The sequence below is a fragment of the Schistocerca serialis genome, chromosome 5, assembly GCF_023864345.2.
Source record: "Schistocerca serialis cubense isolate TAMUIC-IGC-003099 chromosome 5, iqSchSeri2.2, whole genome shotgun sequence".
NCBI lineage: Eukaryota > Metazoa > Arthropoda > Insecta > Orthoptera > Acrididae > Schistocerca > Schistocerca serialis.
The window spans coordinates 538,312,340-538,328,688 of record NC_064642.1 but is presented as its reverse complement, the minus strand read 5'-3'; the positions used below and the strand labels follow the sequence as shown (position 1 = coordinate 538,328,688).

The 16,349-nt window shown below is 38.7% G+C and overlaps 1 protein-coding gene across 4 annotated transcripts in view; it reads right to left on the bottom strand.

Annotated features, from left to right (window-relative positions):
• LOC126481571 (kinesin-like protein KIF21A) overlaps positions 1–16,349 on the bottom strand; it is a 500,490-nt gene that overhangs the window by 121,921 nt on the left and 362,220 nt on the right. For all 4 annotated transcript variants that reach the window (XM_050105427.1, XM_050105430.1, XM_050105428.1 and 1 more), the window contains one exon: positions 3,023–3,221. In XM_050105427.1, the coding sequence (XP_049961384.1) occupies positions 3,023–3,221 (199 nt within the window). The remainder of the gene's footprint in view (positions 1–3,022; positions 3,222–16,349) is intronic.

Here is a 16,349-nt window from a genome sequence, read left to right as displayed (position 1 = left end):
AAATACTTTCAGAAATGACTTCCTGACACTTAAATCTATACTCGATGTTAACAAATTTCTCTTCTTCAGAAACGCTTTCCTTGCCATTGCCAGTCTACATTTTATATCCTCTATACTTCGACCATCATCAGTGATTTTGCTCCCCAAATAGCAAAACTCCTTTACTACTTCAAGCATCTCATTTCCTAATTTAATTCCCTCACCATCACCCGATTTAATTTGACTACATTCCATTATCCTCGTTTTGCTTTTGTTGATGTTCATCTTATATCCTCCTTTCAAGACACTGTCCATTACGTTCAACTGCTCTTCCAAGTCCTTTGAGGTTTGCTGATGACATTGTAATTCTGTCAGAGACAGCAAAGTTTTTATTTCTTCTCCGTGGATTTTAATACCTACACCAAATTTTTCTTTTGTTTCATTTACTGCTTGCTCAATATACAGATTGAATAACATCGGGGAGAGGCTACAACCCTGTCTCACTCCCTTCCCAACCACTGCTTCCCTTTCGTGCCCCTCGACTCTTACAACTACCATCTGCTTTCTGTACAAATTGTAAATAGGCTTTCGCTCCCTGTATTTTACCCCTGCCACCTTTAGAATTTGAAAGAGAGTATTCCAGTCAACATTGTAAAAAGCTTTCTCTAAGTCTACAAATGCTAGAAATGTAGGTTTGCCTTTCCTTAATCTTTCTTCTAAGATATGTCGTAGGGTCAGTATTGCCTCACGTGTTCCAACATTTCTACGGAATCCAAACTGATCTTCCCCGAGGTCAGCTTCTACCAGTTTTTCCATTTGTCTGTAAAGAATTCGTGTTAGTATTTTGCAGCTGTGACTTATTAAACTGATAGTTCGGTAATTTTCACATCTGTCTACACCTGCTTTATTTGGGATTGGAATTATTATATTCTTCTTGAAGTCTGAGGGTATTTCACCTGTGTCATACACCTCCTCACCACATGGTAGAGTTTTGTCAGGACTGGCTCTCCCAAGGCCGTCAGTAGTTCCAATGGAATGTTGTCTACCACTGTGGCCTTGTTTTGACTCAGGTCTTTCAGTGCTCTGTCAAACTCTTCACGCAGTATCATATCTCCCATTTCATCTTCATCTACATCCTCTTCCATTTCTATAATATTGTCCTGAAGACATCGCCCTTGTATAGACCCTCTATATACTCCTTCCACCTTTATGCTTCCCCTTCTTTGCTTAGAACTGGGTTTCCATCTGAGCTCTTGATATTCATGTGTCAAATACAATCCAATATGACTGACAATGAAACTCAGTTTTCACCACACAGAAAAAAATAAACATTTTTTTAAATATGGTGGATACCCTCCAACAAAAGTAAAACCATTGACAACCATTTCAATCACCCAATGTCGCAAACTTTCAAGGTTTGGATACAAACAATATTTTGGATATGGAGGACTTAAATTTTTTGGGACATACATAGAAATCCTTCAGAGAAAACAACACACAATTGTGAAAAAACTAAATTTAAGAAAAGAATAATGTAAATTAAGCAAACACACAGAAAAAGTAACAGCCATAACAAAGAATCAGGAAAACTGAAACATGATAAACAGAGATAATGCAACAGAACATGAAGACTTTAAAAGAAACTACACACAGCTCTTACATGGAAGAAGAAAAAAAAAAGAACAACAAATGGCATACTGCACACTCAACACACTACAGTGTAAGATATCTTTGCCTTAAAATTATTTTTGGGTAACCGAGTAGTGGCTAGTATGCCAAACTGGTGTTGTGGCTGGAGTGCTGAGATGTAAGGAAATAGTTTGAAAGTTTGTGAATGGCCTGAGAGCTAAAGTGTTCAAATTTATATTCTGAAAAAAGGGCAAGTTTCAGTATAATAGACAGTGTTTTAGATAGAATTTCTGTGTGTGAAGATTTATTTCTTTCTTTCTTTCTGATTATCAATGAGCTCTACGACTTAGTGATCATCTGCCTTGTATTTATTCCTCCCCCGTACAGATTTGAGCCTTACAACAGAAATATCTCTGGACCAACAAAACATCCAGAGACAAATTTGACACAGTTTGCTTCTATCAGTTAAAATGTGGTTTATGACATTTGACTAGACAGATACAACAATTTTAAATTATAAAAATATGTATTCTGAGCACTTCAGGGCACTAAAAAGTGATATCATGCACTCCATCTTATCACATCACCACAGAGGATGATTGCCTCATTGTGCAGGTAAGAAAACTAACAATGTGATAAAATTTTCACATGCAGTGAAAGAACTGACAAATGATTACACAACTACACAACAATATGTCATGAATCACTGTTTGCCACATTTTATTAACTACAAACAGACACCTTCAGAAAAAAAGTGAAGTTCAAGCATGGTCTATTATTCAGAATCCTCCTACCCATTCCTCATATCTATGTGCTGCTTTTTTAACGTACATGCTCACACACTATCACAAAACATTGTTACACTTGCTTGGTACACACTCTGATCAATGTTCAAAACTAGTGCTCTATTAGAAAAAAAATATGTGTACTGTCAGCAGCAGCTGTAGTTGTAGTAGTAGTAGTAGTAGTAGTAGTAGTAGTAGTGGTGGTAGTGTTCTAACATATCTCATCAGGTGTATTGCCTGATGTCTGTCTGTATTTATTTTATCAAAGTCCAGTATAGTATAACAAAAATATGTGAAGGACAGATTGCTACTCACCATACACAGGAGGTGCTGAGTCACAGACAGGCACAAAGGAAAAGAATACTGGAAACATTTAAGCTTTCAGCCAAATACATTCCTCAGAAGGAGAATTCACACAACTACTACTTTCACAAACATCTGCTCTCTTCAGGTGCTACAGCCCGGCTGTGACTGCACTTGACATGAGTAGCAGTATGCTGGATAGGTGTTGGTGTTAAGAAAGAGGCATGCAGTGGGTATGGGGGGGGGGGGGGGGGGGGGAGTGGTTAGCAGGGTAGGGGTGGGGGGACAGTGTCAGGGGTTGAGGATAATTATTTTGTTGTTATTACCTTAGCATCTTCAATTTGCATCACATTTTGTTGCGACTCTTGGATAACTTCTTGTATGTATGAAATTGTTGCATTAATATTTTGTATTTGTTCATCAAGATCCATCAGTGCCAGAGTGTTCCCTCTTTCTTCCTCAAATCTTCTTCTGCGTTTTAAATCTTCAAGTGAATGACAGAGTGATTCTCTCTCTTGCAGATTTCTGTAATTTATACATAAAGAACTACATATTTGTGCAACTGTGTATAGAAATTAATTATGGTCAGAATGGATCAGTGTTGAAATCTTTTTAGAGAATAAAAATGTGTTTCAATTTAAAGGCAGTTTGTATCTTTTTATGTAGGATGTTGTGATACAACTTGCTTCTAAATCATGCAGTGAATTTTTGGAACTTCAGTATCATCCTATAGAAGATCAAACTCCAAGCAGTAAACCTGAGACAATTAGAGTATTTAAAGAGCTCAAGCTACTGCAAGTAGAAATAGGTCATTTGTCTAGATTAAGGTCAAACTTGCACAATCAGGCAAAATATTTAGAAGACACTGCACATTTACAAGTTTTTATCTATGCCTCCAAACACTTCGGTGATTCATTTATTGTACAAACAAACTGAAGATATTTGGGGCATCCTGGCTGTGTAGTCAGCATCAATCAGAGGGTTAGAATAAGGCTACGATGATTACTGTGTTGTGTCAAAGGGAGTATCAGCATCCATTTATTTTAAGCCTAGTTTGAGGCTCAGTAATTTGATACAAAATTTATGGTAAGTACTTAAACAGAAAACACTGGCAAGTAATATTGGAGAACCATGAAACCATTTGGACCAATTACACATTTGAGTATAAGTTTTCATACATTACTGTGAATACACCTCACATTAATGTGAAGATCTTAATATTTTCCAACAGGTGTGACAAACAATGAGCAAACTGTGTGACTGAACAAACATAAAGAGGTCAGAAAATTGATCTAGATAATGGAATGATAGGAAGGGCTGTAATTAATGCAGCATCTGTCCACATCAACTCGAACATCTGCTCCTGTATGTTCCTGTTAAGTGGCTACATGCAAGATCAGCCACCAAAAACACTCTGTGTAACTAAAGCACTGTGTTCAATCCCTCAGATTTGTAGATTTTTTGCAAAGCCATTTTAGGGAAAAATCTTCTGAAGACATACAAATGCAAAATAAGTAACAGACAATCAACTGCAAAGCAAAAAATTTCACCTTCTACAGGACAAGGTTAACTAACCATAATAACCACTTTTGTGTTATAAATTGTTGAACCATATGAAGATTCCTAAAGGGAAATGAAGAATTTCTTCTGTCAATATTAGAAAGTGAAAAGTCAAATGATGCATCTATATGAGTGTCATGCTTATCAAGACATGTCACTAGTAAGTAACAAAAATTAGAGGCTCTCCTTTAAGGTGAGAAGCCAGTACTATACTACTGTGGAAAAGAAAAGAAATTGTGACTGTACACAAAGAGCAAATTCAAATCTCAAGCTCCATATCTGAACAAATCTTTTTCTTTAAGTTATACACCCATATTACTGAATTTTGGAACAAACAAGCTAGTACTCTTAACTGTAGGCAGGCATCTCAGTTGCACAGATTAAACTCTGTTAAGGAACTGGAGGGTGTAACAATAAGATTATGTAAAAACAAATAGAACATACAGTTTCTAATATCTAGGACTGTCTTGTTCAACACAGTAACATTTCTACGCACAACAGGGATTAATAGAGCAACAGACATTGGCAACTTTGTTGCATATATAACTGGCTGCATGAATTGCAGAATGTTGTTGTTGTTGTGGTCTTCAGTCCTGAGACTGGTTTGATGCAGCTCTCCATGCTAATCTATCCTGTGCAAGCTTCTTCATCTCCCAGTACCTACTGCAACCTACATCCTTCTGAATCTGCTTAGTGTATTCATCTCTTGGTCTCCCTCTACGATTTTTACCCTCCACGCTGCCCTCCAATGCTAAATTTGTGATCCCTTGATGCCTCAAAATGTCTCCTACCAACCGATCCCTTCTTCTAGTCAAGTTGTGCCACAAACTTCTCTTCTCCCCAATCCTATTCAATACCTCCTCATTAGTTATGTGATCTACCCATCTGATCTTCAGCATTCTTCTGTAGCACCACATTTCGAAAGCTTCTATTCTCTTCTTGTCCAAAGTGGTTATCGTCCATGTTTCACTTCCATACATGGCTACACTCCATACAAATACTTTCAGAAACAACTTCCTGACACTTAAATCTATACTCGATGTTAACAAATTTCTCTTCTTCAGAAACACTTTCCTTGCCATTGCCAGTCTACATTTTATATCCTTTCTACTTCGACCATCATCAGTTATTTTACTCCCTAAATAGCAAAACTCCTTTACTACTTTAAGTGTCTCATTTCCTAATCTAATTCCCTCACCATCACCCGATTTAATTTGACTACATTCCATTATCCTCGTTTTGCTTTTGTTGATGTTCATCTTATATCCTCCTTTCAAGACACTGTCCATTACGTTCAACTGCTCTTCCAAGTCCTTTGCTGTCTCTGACAGAATTACAATGTCATCGGCGATCCTCAAAGTTTTTACTGCTTCTCCATGAATTTTAATACCTACTCCGAATTTTTCTTTTGTTTCCTTTACTGCTTGCTCAATATACAGATTGAATAACATCGGGGAGAGGCTACAACCCTGTCTCACTCCTTTCCCAACCACTGCTTCCCTTTCATGCCCCTCGACTCTTATAACTGCCATCTGCTTTCTGTACAAATTGTAAATAGCCTTTCGCTCCCTGTATTTTACCCCTGCCACCTTCAGAATTTGAAAGAGAGTATTCCAGTTGACACTGTCAAAAGCTTTCTCTAAGTCTACAAATGCTAGAAACGTAGGTTTGCCTTTTCTTAATCTTTCTTCTAAGAAAAGTCGTAAGGTTAGTATTGCCTCACGTGATCCAACATTTCTACGGAATCCAAACTGATCTTCCCCGAGGTCTGCTTCTACCAGTTTTCCCATTCGTTTGTAAAGAATTCGCGTTAGTATTTTGCAGCTGTGACTTATTAAACTGATAGTTCGGTAATTTTCACATCTGTAAACACCTGCTTTCTTTGCGATTGGAATTATTGTATTCTTCTTGAAGTCTGAGGGTATTTTGCCTGTCTCATACATCTTGCTCACCAGATGGTAGAGTTTTGTCATGACTGGCTCTCCCAAGGCCATCAGTAGTTCTAATGGAATGTTTCTACTCCCGGGGCCTTGTTTCGACTCAGGTCTTTCAGTGCTCTGTCAAACTCTTCACGCAGTATCATATCTCCCATTTCATCTTCATCTACATCCTCTTCCATTTCCATAATATTGTCCTCAAGTACATCGCCCTTGTATAAACCCTCTATATACTCCTTCCACCTTTCTGCCTCCCCTTCTTTGCTTAGAACTGGGTTGCCATCTGAGCTCTTGATATTCATACAAGTGGTTCTCTTCTCTCCAAAGGTCTCTTTAATTTTCCTGTAGGCAGTATCTATCTTACCCCTAGTGAGACAAGCCTCTACATCCTTACATTTGTCCTCTAGCCATCCTTGCTTAGCCATTTTGCACTTCCTGTCGATCTCATTTTTGAGACGTTTGTATTCCTTTTTGCTTGCTTCATTTACTGCATTTTTATATTTTCTCCTTTCATCAATTAAATTCAATATTTCTTCTGTTACCCAAGGATTTCTACTTGCCCTTCTCTTTTTACCTACTTGATCGTCTGCTGCCTTCACTACTTCATCCCTCAGAGCCACCCATTCTTCTTCTACTGTATTTCTTTCCCCCATTCCTGTCAATTGTTCCCTTATGCTCTCCCTGAAACTCTTTACAACCTCTGGTTCTTTCAGTATATCCAGGTCCCATCTCCTTAAATTCCCACTTTTTGCAGCTTCTTCAGTTTCAATCTGCAGTTCATAACCAATAGATTGTGGTCAGAATCCACATCTGCCCCTGGAAATGTGTTACAATTTAAAACCTGGTTCATAAATATCTGTCTTACCATTATATAATCTATCTGATACCTTTCAGTATCTCCGGTATTCTTCCAGGTATACAACCTTCTCAACCTTCTTTTATGATTCTCGAACCAAGTGTTAGCTATGATTAAGTTATGCTCTGTGCAAAATTCTACCAGACGGCTTCCTCTTTCACTTCTTCCCCCCCCCCCCCCCCCCCCCCAATCCATATTCACCTACTATGTTTCCTTCTCTCCCTTTTCCTACTGACGAATTCCAGTCACCCATGACTATTAAATTTTCGTCTCCCTTCACTATCTGAATAATTTCTTTTATCTCATCATACATTTCATCTATTTCTTCATCATCTGCAGAGCTAGTTGGCATATAAACTTGTACTACTGTAGTAGGCATGGGCTTTGTGTCTATCTTGGCCACAATAATGCGTTCACTATGCTATTTGTAGTAGCTAACCAGCACTCCTATTTTTTTTATTCATTGTTAAACCTACTCCTGCATTACCCCTATTTGATTTTGTATTTATAATCCTGTATTCACCTGATCGAAAGTCTTGTTCCTCCTGCCACCGAACTTCACTAATTCCCACTATATCTAACTTTAACCTATCCATTTCCCTTTTTAAATTTTCTAACCTACCTGCCCGATTAAGGGATCTGACATTCCACGCTCCGATCCGTAGAACGGCAGTTTTCTTTCTCCTGATAACGACGTCCTCTTGAGTAGTCCCCGCCCGGAGATCCGAATGGGGGACTATTTTACCTCCAGAATATTTTACCCAAGAGGACGCCATCATCATTTAATCATACAGTAAAGCTGCATGTCTCGGGAAAAATTACGGCTGTAGTTTCCCCTTGCTTTCAGCCGTTCGCAGTACCAGCACAGCAAGGCCGTTTTGGTTAATGTTACAAGGCCAGATCAGTCAATCATCCAGACTGTTGCCCCTGCAACTACTGAAAAGTCTGCTGCCCCTCTTCAGGAACCACATGTTTGTCTGGCCTCTCAACAGATACCCCTCCGTTGTGGTTGCACCTACGGTACGGCCATCTGTATCGCTGAGGCACGCAAGCCTCCCCACCAATGCAAGGTCCATGGTTCATGGGGGGGAATTGCAGAATGTCAGTACATAATGATTAAAGAAGAGTAAAACATTCTCCACAACTAGTTTTATATAAAAAAGGGAAATACTGCGAAAGATGAATAAAGGTACTGACACACTCACTCAAAATACAGACAGAAAATGTGCAAATTGGACTATGGGAAATGCTGTACCACCCAGATATTGTAGATACAAAATTCAATTCTTTCTTAAATATACAAGTATTCTAACAGCACTTTAAATTCAGTTCTCCATTAATGCAGGCAAAAGTAAATTCAAGCAAAAGTGGAAAGAAAATTCTGTTATCATCTAGACTCGATCAGTTGTTTCCTAGGAAGAAAGAATTTAATTTAATCAAAAAAATAAAATGGGATCTTTATTAGCCTTTAAATATACCTAGAGGTAGGGTAGTAACTAGAGGATGTAGTTTATTGTGTAGCTTCAAGCTATTTATAACTCCAGTGTGGTAGTGACAGTCTTGAAAACACTATGTCTAACTAGTTGATACTATTACAGAAAAAAATAGTATATGATGGTATTGAAGATTAACTGTTACATTTACTTAGTTCTTATCTAAACAAAAGGCAACGGTTAGTACACATTGATAAGAAGAACTGAGAATTCACGAAAATAATGAGGCATTCCACAGGACACTGTTCTCGGGCTCTTCCTGCTTACTGTGTGCGTTAATAACATCTTGCATCATATGACCTATGATAATGAGACATGGGGTAAAAAGCCAAAAGGGATCTCTTGTTGGCAAAGTCAATTGTTCACTGATATCATAAAAAGTGTTTTGCCTCAAAATTATCAGTGTTGGGTTTTTTTTTTTCAACTTAATACACTTTACATCATCCTCTACAAACTACAATCAATAATAAAACAATTTTGAATAGATAAAATAGTCAAGTTCATCATTAAAGTAGTGCATGTTGAGCCTTGAGATAGGTACCTCTTTTTGTTTATGGAAAAATAATATGAGCCTACTAGAGATCCTTTTTAAATAATGGACTATGACAATAAGCTTCACTTTGAAAACTACTCTCTCCTGAATGCTACTGTTACTGGTTTCTCTCAACAAAAGAAAGTTTCCAGATAACATTATGTCTGCCCCAATTACAGGTCCCTTTTCCTTTGTGGATTTACAAGCCAGTAATATTGCTGATATTCAGACTCCAGTTCTGCACATTTTTTTAATTACTTATTATGAATGGTTATTTATTTTAAACATTTATCATGCTGTATCTAGCTTTTGTAAACAAATATTTGTAAGCATGCAAACTGAAACTGATTAGTCGAACAACACAACTGATGGCATTTGTTTCTCACTTGTCTGCTGATTGTCTAGCTAAAATTAAAATTGATTACAAAGTTTAATGTGTCTACTTATGATTGACTGATGTGTGTCTACTAGAAATGAGTGAAGATAATGTTCTAGATATATTAAATATGACAGGTTTCAATGATTACAATACACAATAATTATAACAACATCAGTGATGAAGATTATAAAGTGTACGCAGATTATTTTTCGGAAAGATGTTTTTGCAGTGATGAATCAAACACAGATGAAGACCTGCCTGAATAACAAGAATCAATTAACCTTTCAGAATTTCTTTGTCAAAAAACATTCCAAATGTGGATGACCTTTCAGCAAGTAACTCCAACAATCTTGTTAGTATAGATGATGATATAACTGAAATATAAGGAACTCTTAATGTTCAAGAGGTAATTGATGAAATGATGGTGGGAATAATCTGGTCACAATTGATAACTGTGCTGATTTAGTTGACAGTTTTGATGTTGAAAATGATCATAGCCTTATGCCAAATTTTCTAGAAAATGGCTGTTGATATAAAGAAAATTTTTGACAATTACTTTCTGCTAATGACTTTTTGCTAATGTACTATGAATGCTCTGAAATCTATTATTACTAAGACAATGTTAATACAAACATTGAAAAAGTTTTTCCGTAACCCCGGTTCCCAGAACTCATGAAGATAGACATTGTCTGTAGATACTGTATCACAGACACAGTCCCTTTGACTGTTCATAGAGGTCACTAAACTCACCCAAATATGTAAACTACCATGCATGAGCAGCACCTGTTAGATGGAGGGGGTCTGACAGCTGATCAGTTCCAGTCATTCCATCAGGAAGGAGGTACACGGCTCACATCGTCTGTAGTTCAACCATGCCTAAGACAGTCAATACCATCGTTCGATCGCGTCCGCATTGTTACTTTGTACCAGTAAGGGCTCTCAACAAGGAAGTGTCCAAATGTCTCAGAGTGAAATAAAGCAATGTTGTTCGGACATGGAGGAGAAGCCTCGCTCAGACCGCCCAAGGACAACTACTGCAGTGGATGACCACTACCTATGGATTATGGCTCTGAGGAACCCTGACAGGAGCCCCACCATGTCGAATAATGCTTTTTATGCAGCCACAGGACGTCATGATACAACTCAACAGGCTGCCTGATGCGCAACTTCACTCCCGAAGTCCATGGCGAGGTCCATCTTTGCAACCATTACAACATGCAGCGCAGTACAGATGGGCCCAACAACATGCCGAATGGACTGCTCAGGATTGGCATCACATTCTCTTCACCAACGAGTGTCGCATTTGCCTTCAACCAGACAATCGTCGGAGATGTGTCTAGAGGCAACCCGGTCAGGCTGAACACCTTAAACACAATGTCCTTTTTTCCTCCTAAGGCAAGTCTTTCCGCTCCCGGGATTGGAGTGACTCCTTATCCTCTCACTTAAAACCCACATCCTTTCATCTTTCATAAATATTCAGAGCAGCATATGTCTCCTCTTTGTCGGACTTTGTTGACTGCACTGAAAAATCAATACCAACAACTAATGCTAATTGCACCTCGAGGATTGGAACTGAAAATGATGAGCTTCTTGTAAAAATACATGACCGGTTAAATTTTTTCACAACAATGGTGCTAAGAAAGTGTAACACAGTACTTTTAGTTCAATGTAGAGAACCAAGGTAAAGTGTGTTGCAAAATCAACACTGCAGGGAACGTGTTCATGTAGCAGATATTCCTATTATATGATGGACCTCACAGATTTCCCAATGAAATGACTCTGGAACGAATGACAAGGAAACATCAAGACTGTCTTCAATTCATCACACCATACTGCAAACATGAGTTCAAAAATGTTTTATGTTCACAAGTTGAATTTGAACCTGTTGCTGAAACTAACAGTAATGCAGCTGCCAATCGCAAGCCTAATTATCCTTAAGCACTTCCTGGACCCTCAAAGTAGCATCAAAAAAGCTCCATTTAAGGTGTCAAATTGAATAGTTGTGGAACACTATTAAACACTGTTTAAAAGAGGTCATTTGAAGCTATATTTTGGTATTAAATTAATTTCTTAAATGTAAAATATAAAGGCTCTTTATTACTTTGAACTTTTGAATGCATTTTCCTCAGTATGACCATTTACATTTAATAACATTTAAACATCATTATTCAGAATTTAATGCTTAAGTTCAAAATATTAATAATTCAGAAACAAAAATAGAGGTCTCTTTTTGCTTTCCACCTCACATATGACATTTATCGCATCACATGAGAACTTGCATGTAGTGACACAGCTGAGAGTAATAACCAGTGGTGCAAAGCTAACCAGCTATCTGTAAATGAGCCAACACATTTATTTTAATCTATTGCCACAATAGTGGTGTGTGTGTGTGTGTGTGTGTGTGTGTGTGTGTGTGTGTGTGTGTGTGAGAGAGAGAGAGAGAGAGAGAGAGAGAGAGAGAGAGAGAGAGAGAGAGTTGGGAGAGGGCAAAAAAGAAGCTGGATTCCTGGGTTCCAAGCACAGTATATGCATCTACCAATTCATGAATAGCCTTACTTGTGCCACATGCCTGAAGATTCTCTTCATAAGGTACTTATAAAAAGTACAATGGGTAACTGATTGATTGAACAAGTGAATGGCTTAACGCACTGTGCAATGAATCAAATTCAAAGAGAAAATACGGCAAAGACATTTGCGGGCTACATCATTTTGGCTATACTGCATCCAAAATGAAATTAAATAATGTAACTGTGTATTGCAGCTCATTATTATGAAATCCATTCCAGCGATGTAGTGCTCGCATAAGCAATTGAATTAAAGACAACTGCTCTGCTGAAGAAAGAAAGACAAAGCACTTGTCACCACAAAACTACAATGGTTTTGTTGTCTGAAGTGGGTGGTATGTCAGTGACATATTTAGCAAGTACAGGATAGGCTGCAAGCACAGTATCAGTTTGTTTAATGAAGATTAAATTGTGAGTGCCACACTGTCTCATTCAAGTAATGGACTTTCTGTATGTCACTATGTCAAAGGTCTATTGTGAATATCTCCTATTCAGGGAAAACTGCTTCAGCCATGGGAAACAACATATTGAAGATAAGGTTTGTTGTCCGATATTGTGGATTGTAACAGTGAGTACACAGGCTACAATGCCGAAGAATCACTTATAAAATGGAGCACAGCAATGTGAGCATACCCATACCACTAGAATTGATAATTACACATGTACCCATGTCCATATGTCACAGACAAGAAATACTAATAATGGGAAATGGTTGCCTGGGTCTAAAGTTGCAATGCACATTGAAGGCAGAGTATGAGTATGTCAAAAACTACATGGTGTGAGCTATTTCACTGGCCAACAGGCACCATTAAGATGGGGGAAGGGGAGTATTTTACCCTACACTATATCCTGTACAGCTACTTGCATATAACCTGACACAGAGTGAAATGGGGCCCCATATGTCTGCCATAATCTATCTCTGGAAATCACTACCGGAAATTACTGTCAAATCACAATGACGTACTTCCTCACCTGTAGTTTACTGCGTGTGACTAGTGTCTAGCTAGAGAGGTGTGTAGGAACAGTGGCCAATCATAGCATAGCTTTAGTCGAGAAGTGTGGATTGTTGTCTTGATGCCTTGGCTGCATCACTTATCTTACAAGTTAATGTGAAGTTTTGCATTTAATTTCAGTGTTCACAATGCAATATCAATGTTTATCCAAAAAGTGATGTTTCTTGGTTTCGTGTGTCGAGTTGGGAGAACAACAATCAACCGCGTCGTGACGGTTATGGAAAAATAATTTGGACTGGTATGATCCTAATTACAAGTTCTAAATGAAAGAAACACACATTGTTTTGGCTGGCTGAATATCACGAGCGCAGGTACTTTCTCGTTTGTATATCGTGCCCGAAATTTTATGGAGCATCCGAATCATGATGCGGTCACACGCATGCTCGTGTTATAAGCTACTGAAGTGTTTAGTACTGATGGAAGAACTGTGCCAATTGTCGACTGATAAAACATCCATTGAACAGTGATTATTTTGTGTTCTACTCACCGTGTTTTTGCATTGGATGCCAACATTTAGACAGCAACTTCATACATCACAATGGACACGTACTTTGAGTACAAATACTGATCATGTCCATTGTGGAATAATGAAACTGTAAACATAGTAGCCCCATCCTTGTGAGTGTTTAACAGAATACAGTGAATTCTACCAGATCAACTTGGTATAGTTGGTGTGAGTGGCTCCTCTCCCTGCTAGACAATAGTTATTACAGGACATATCATAGCAGGCAGTGCAGAGAACAGCAGATCAAATGCCACAGGAAGGACCAGGTGCATGGGTTTAGGCACATGGTGTTAAATATCCAGCCCCATCCTGTGTTTAGGGAGTGCTGTACAGTCTACAGTGCTAAAGGCTAGCTTTTATTAGCAGTGCATATCTACCCACTTTCCTTCCAGTCATGTTACATGGTGACATGCATTTCCAGGACTTGTAATCTTCAGTGATGAGGTGCAGATTTATTCGAAAATGGAAACAGTGAATAACGTATAGAAACAATGACCCTATTTTGGATTGTTGTGTGACGTCAGACAGGCTGAGAATGTGCTGCGGACCAAGGAGTTTAAGTTACAGTAATTCTATTTGTCTGTTACAGAGTGCAGTCCAAAGACCCTGTGTTAAGAGAGTAATTCTACTGCTGCATGCTACATCATCTGTGACATGGGTGGCACCTATGAGCAACACAAACAACTACAAGCATACCATTGCTGCATTTCACCGACCAGCCAGTGGGTGGCAGTGCTGATCGACATAGCGACATGGGGAGCTGGTATGAAGTCAGGACCGAGCAAGTCAAGGGGCAGTCAACAACGTAAGTCTTATGCAGTATTGTGATTCCTCGTGCATTTAAAGGATACTGTAAGGTAACTGATTGGCAATGCACACTCTCTCTAGAGAATTTCATGCAAATGGTGTTAAACGATTACAGTGGAAGCACTTTGCAAAACTGACGTCATGATCTGTTAACAGGTACTAGATCACAATGGAGACTTATTTAAATAATCTCAGGGAATGCAGCCAATGGTGATATAATACAGTGGAGGCAACTTATCGTATTGACATTACACTTTGATATTGGTCAATTAGGGCAGTACAGTTAAAGGTCATTTCCCAGTCCTGCTGTAGTAGCCCAAGCAATATGCTTACATAATGCTGTAGCAGCAGTGAATATTTTGTGTAAATATAAGTGTACTTTTGTGACATTGATTCTATGTGTGTCTGGTGCACTTCTTAGCATGAAAAATGGCGCTGAAGAGATACGGCATAGTCAATTGACTTATTGTTTTGCTCCTTTTCCATTTTCTTGATTGTGTGACTTAAATAATTCATGACGTCAGACAATGAGATCAATGCAGCAGCAATAGTCAGGAATGTAGATGGAGATTCGTCAGGTGAAAACAGTCCGAAGGAGAAGAATGTTCAAGATAATAGTACTAAAATATCAAGAGATTCTGGTATGGGAGACACTAGTTTGTCGGTTGAAATGGGAAGCTCTGGTGCTATGTCACCACCAATCGTAGCTACAGCCAGATGAGAGAAGTGTGGGCCTGACTCTGACGTGTTCATAACATTAATGAGTATGCTGAAGAAGAGATTTGAGGAAACCAATAGGCAGCTTGACCAAGCTAAAAGGCAGATTGACCAAACCAAAACCAAGGGGCAGATAGAAGAAACTAGTAAGCAAATGAAGGATGACAATGATCGAATGGAGGCAGCCATAAAAAAAAGTGGAAGACGAGTTTAATAACAAGGTAGAAAGACTTATGTCTCAATTAGATCAACATGTCTTAGAGCAGGCAAAACATTTTGGCAAGGTTGAAGCTGAAGTCAGCAAGGTAAAAGAGGAACTCATCAAAAGGGTTGAGGTCCATGATATGGAATTTGAAAGACTGGATGAGGAAGTGCAGGAGCGTAAACACAAGGCGCAAGCTGTTGTACTGAATCAAGATGCTTATGTACGCTGTGTTGAGCGGGTGTGCAATGAAGTATCCAAGACCCAGTCACTTGTGAGTCAACAGGTTAAAAATGCAGTAAAATCGTTACTGTGCAATGGAGGTGTAACAGGAGGCAGCACACTTCGCATACAAAATGACGAGGTCTTTCTTAGTGTTGGGAATTTTAGGAATTTTGATCCGAATGGAAAATGGCATCCGAGGGACTATTTAGACCAATTTAAGGGTGTGCTACCTGAACTGTGGAATGAACAGCGGAAGATACGCTTGTTGCATCGAGAATAAAAGGCAAAGCTGGTACCTGGAGAATGAGAACAGGACAAAAATCTGAGAGATATGTGGAGTTTAAGAGGGAGTTTTTAAAACAATATTGGTCTCTCTAAAGGTAGAATGATGTGCAAAACAGCTTATACCAAGGCATAAGGTTTGATAGAGGTCGCAACTGGACCCTGAAGAAGTTTTTCCAAGACTATTATGAAAGAAACCTATATTTACATGAGCCAATCAAGCTGGAGGCAACGGTATCTTTGATCATATGTAAACTACCAGTTTCAAGAGAAGTTGCTGGCAATTCCTGAGAACAATGTAGAGGCGATTAAGTCAGCTTTAGGACAGCTAGATACACTACGTGAACAACGAGGAACTGAAGAAGGTGGGCATAATAGAGATGTGCCAAGGAACAGTGAGAGGAATGCTGGTACGTGATCGTGTAATGATAAAGGGTATAGTGGTCAGCATTGGAATCAAGAGGATGACAGAAGATTTGAACACAGTTTTGTCATGGAGGTCGCCGAGGACAATGAGGTGGGTACAGACACCACAACAACACAGAGCACATGTCAATTCAGGAAGCTGAGTCAGATGTCAG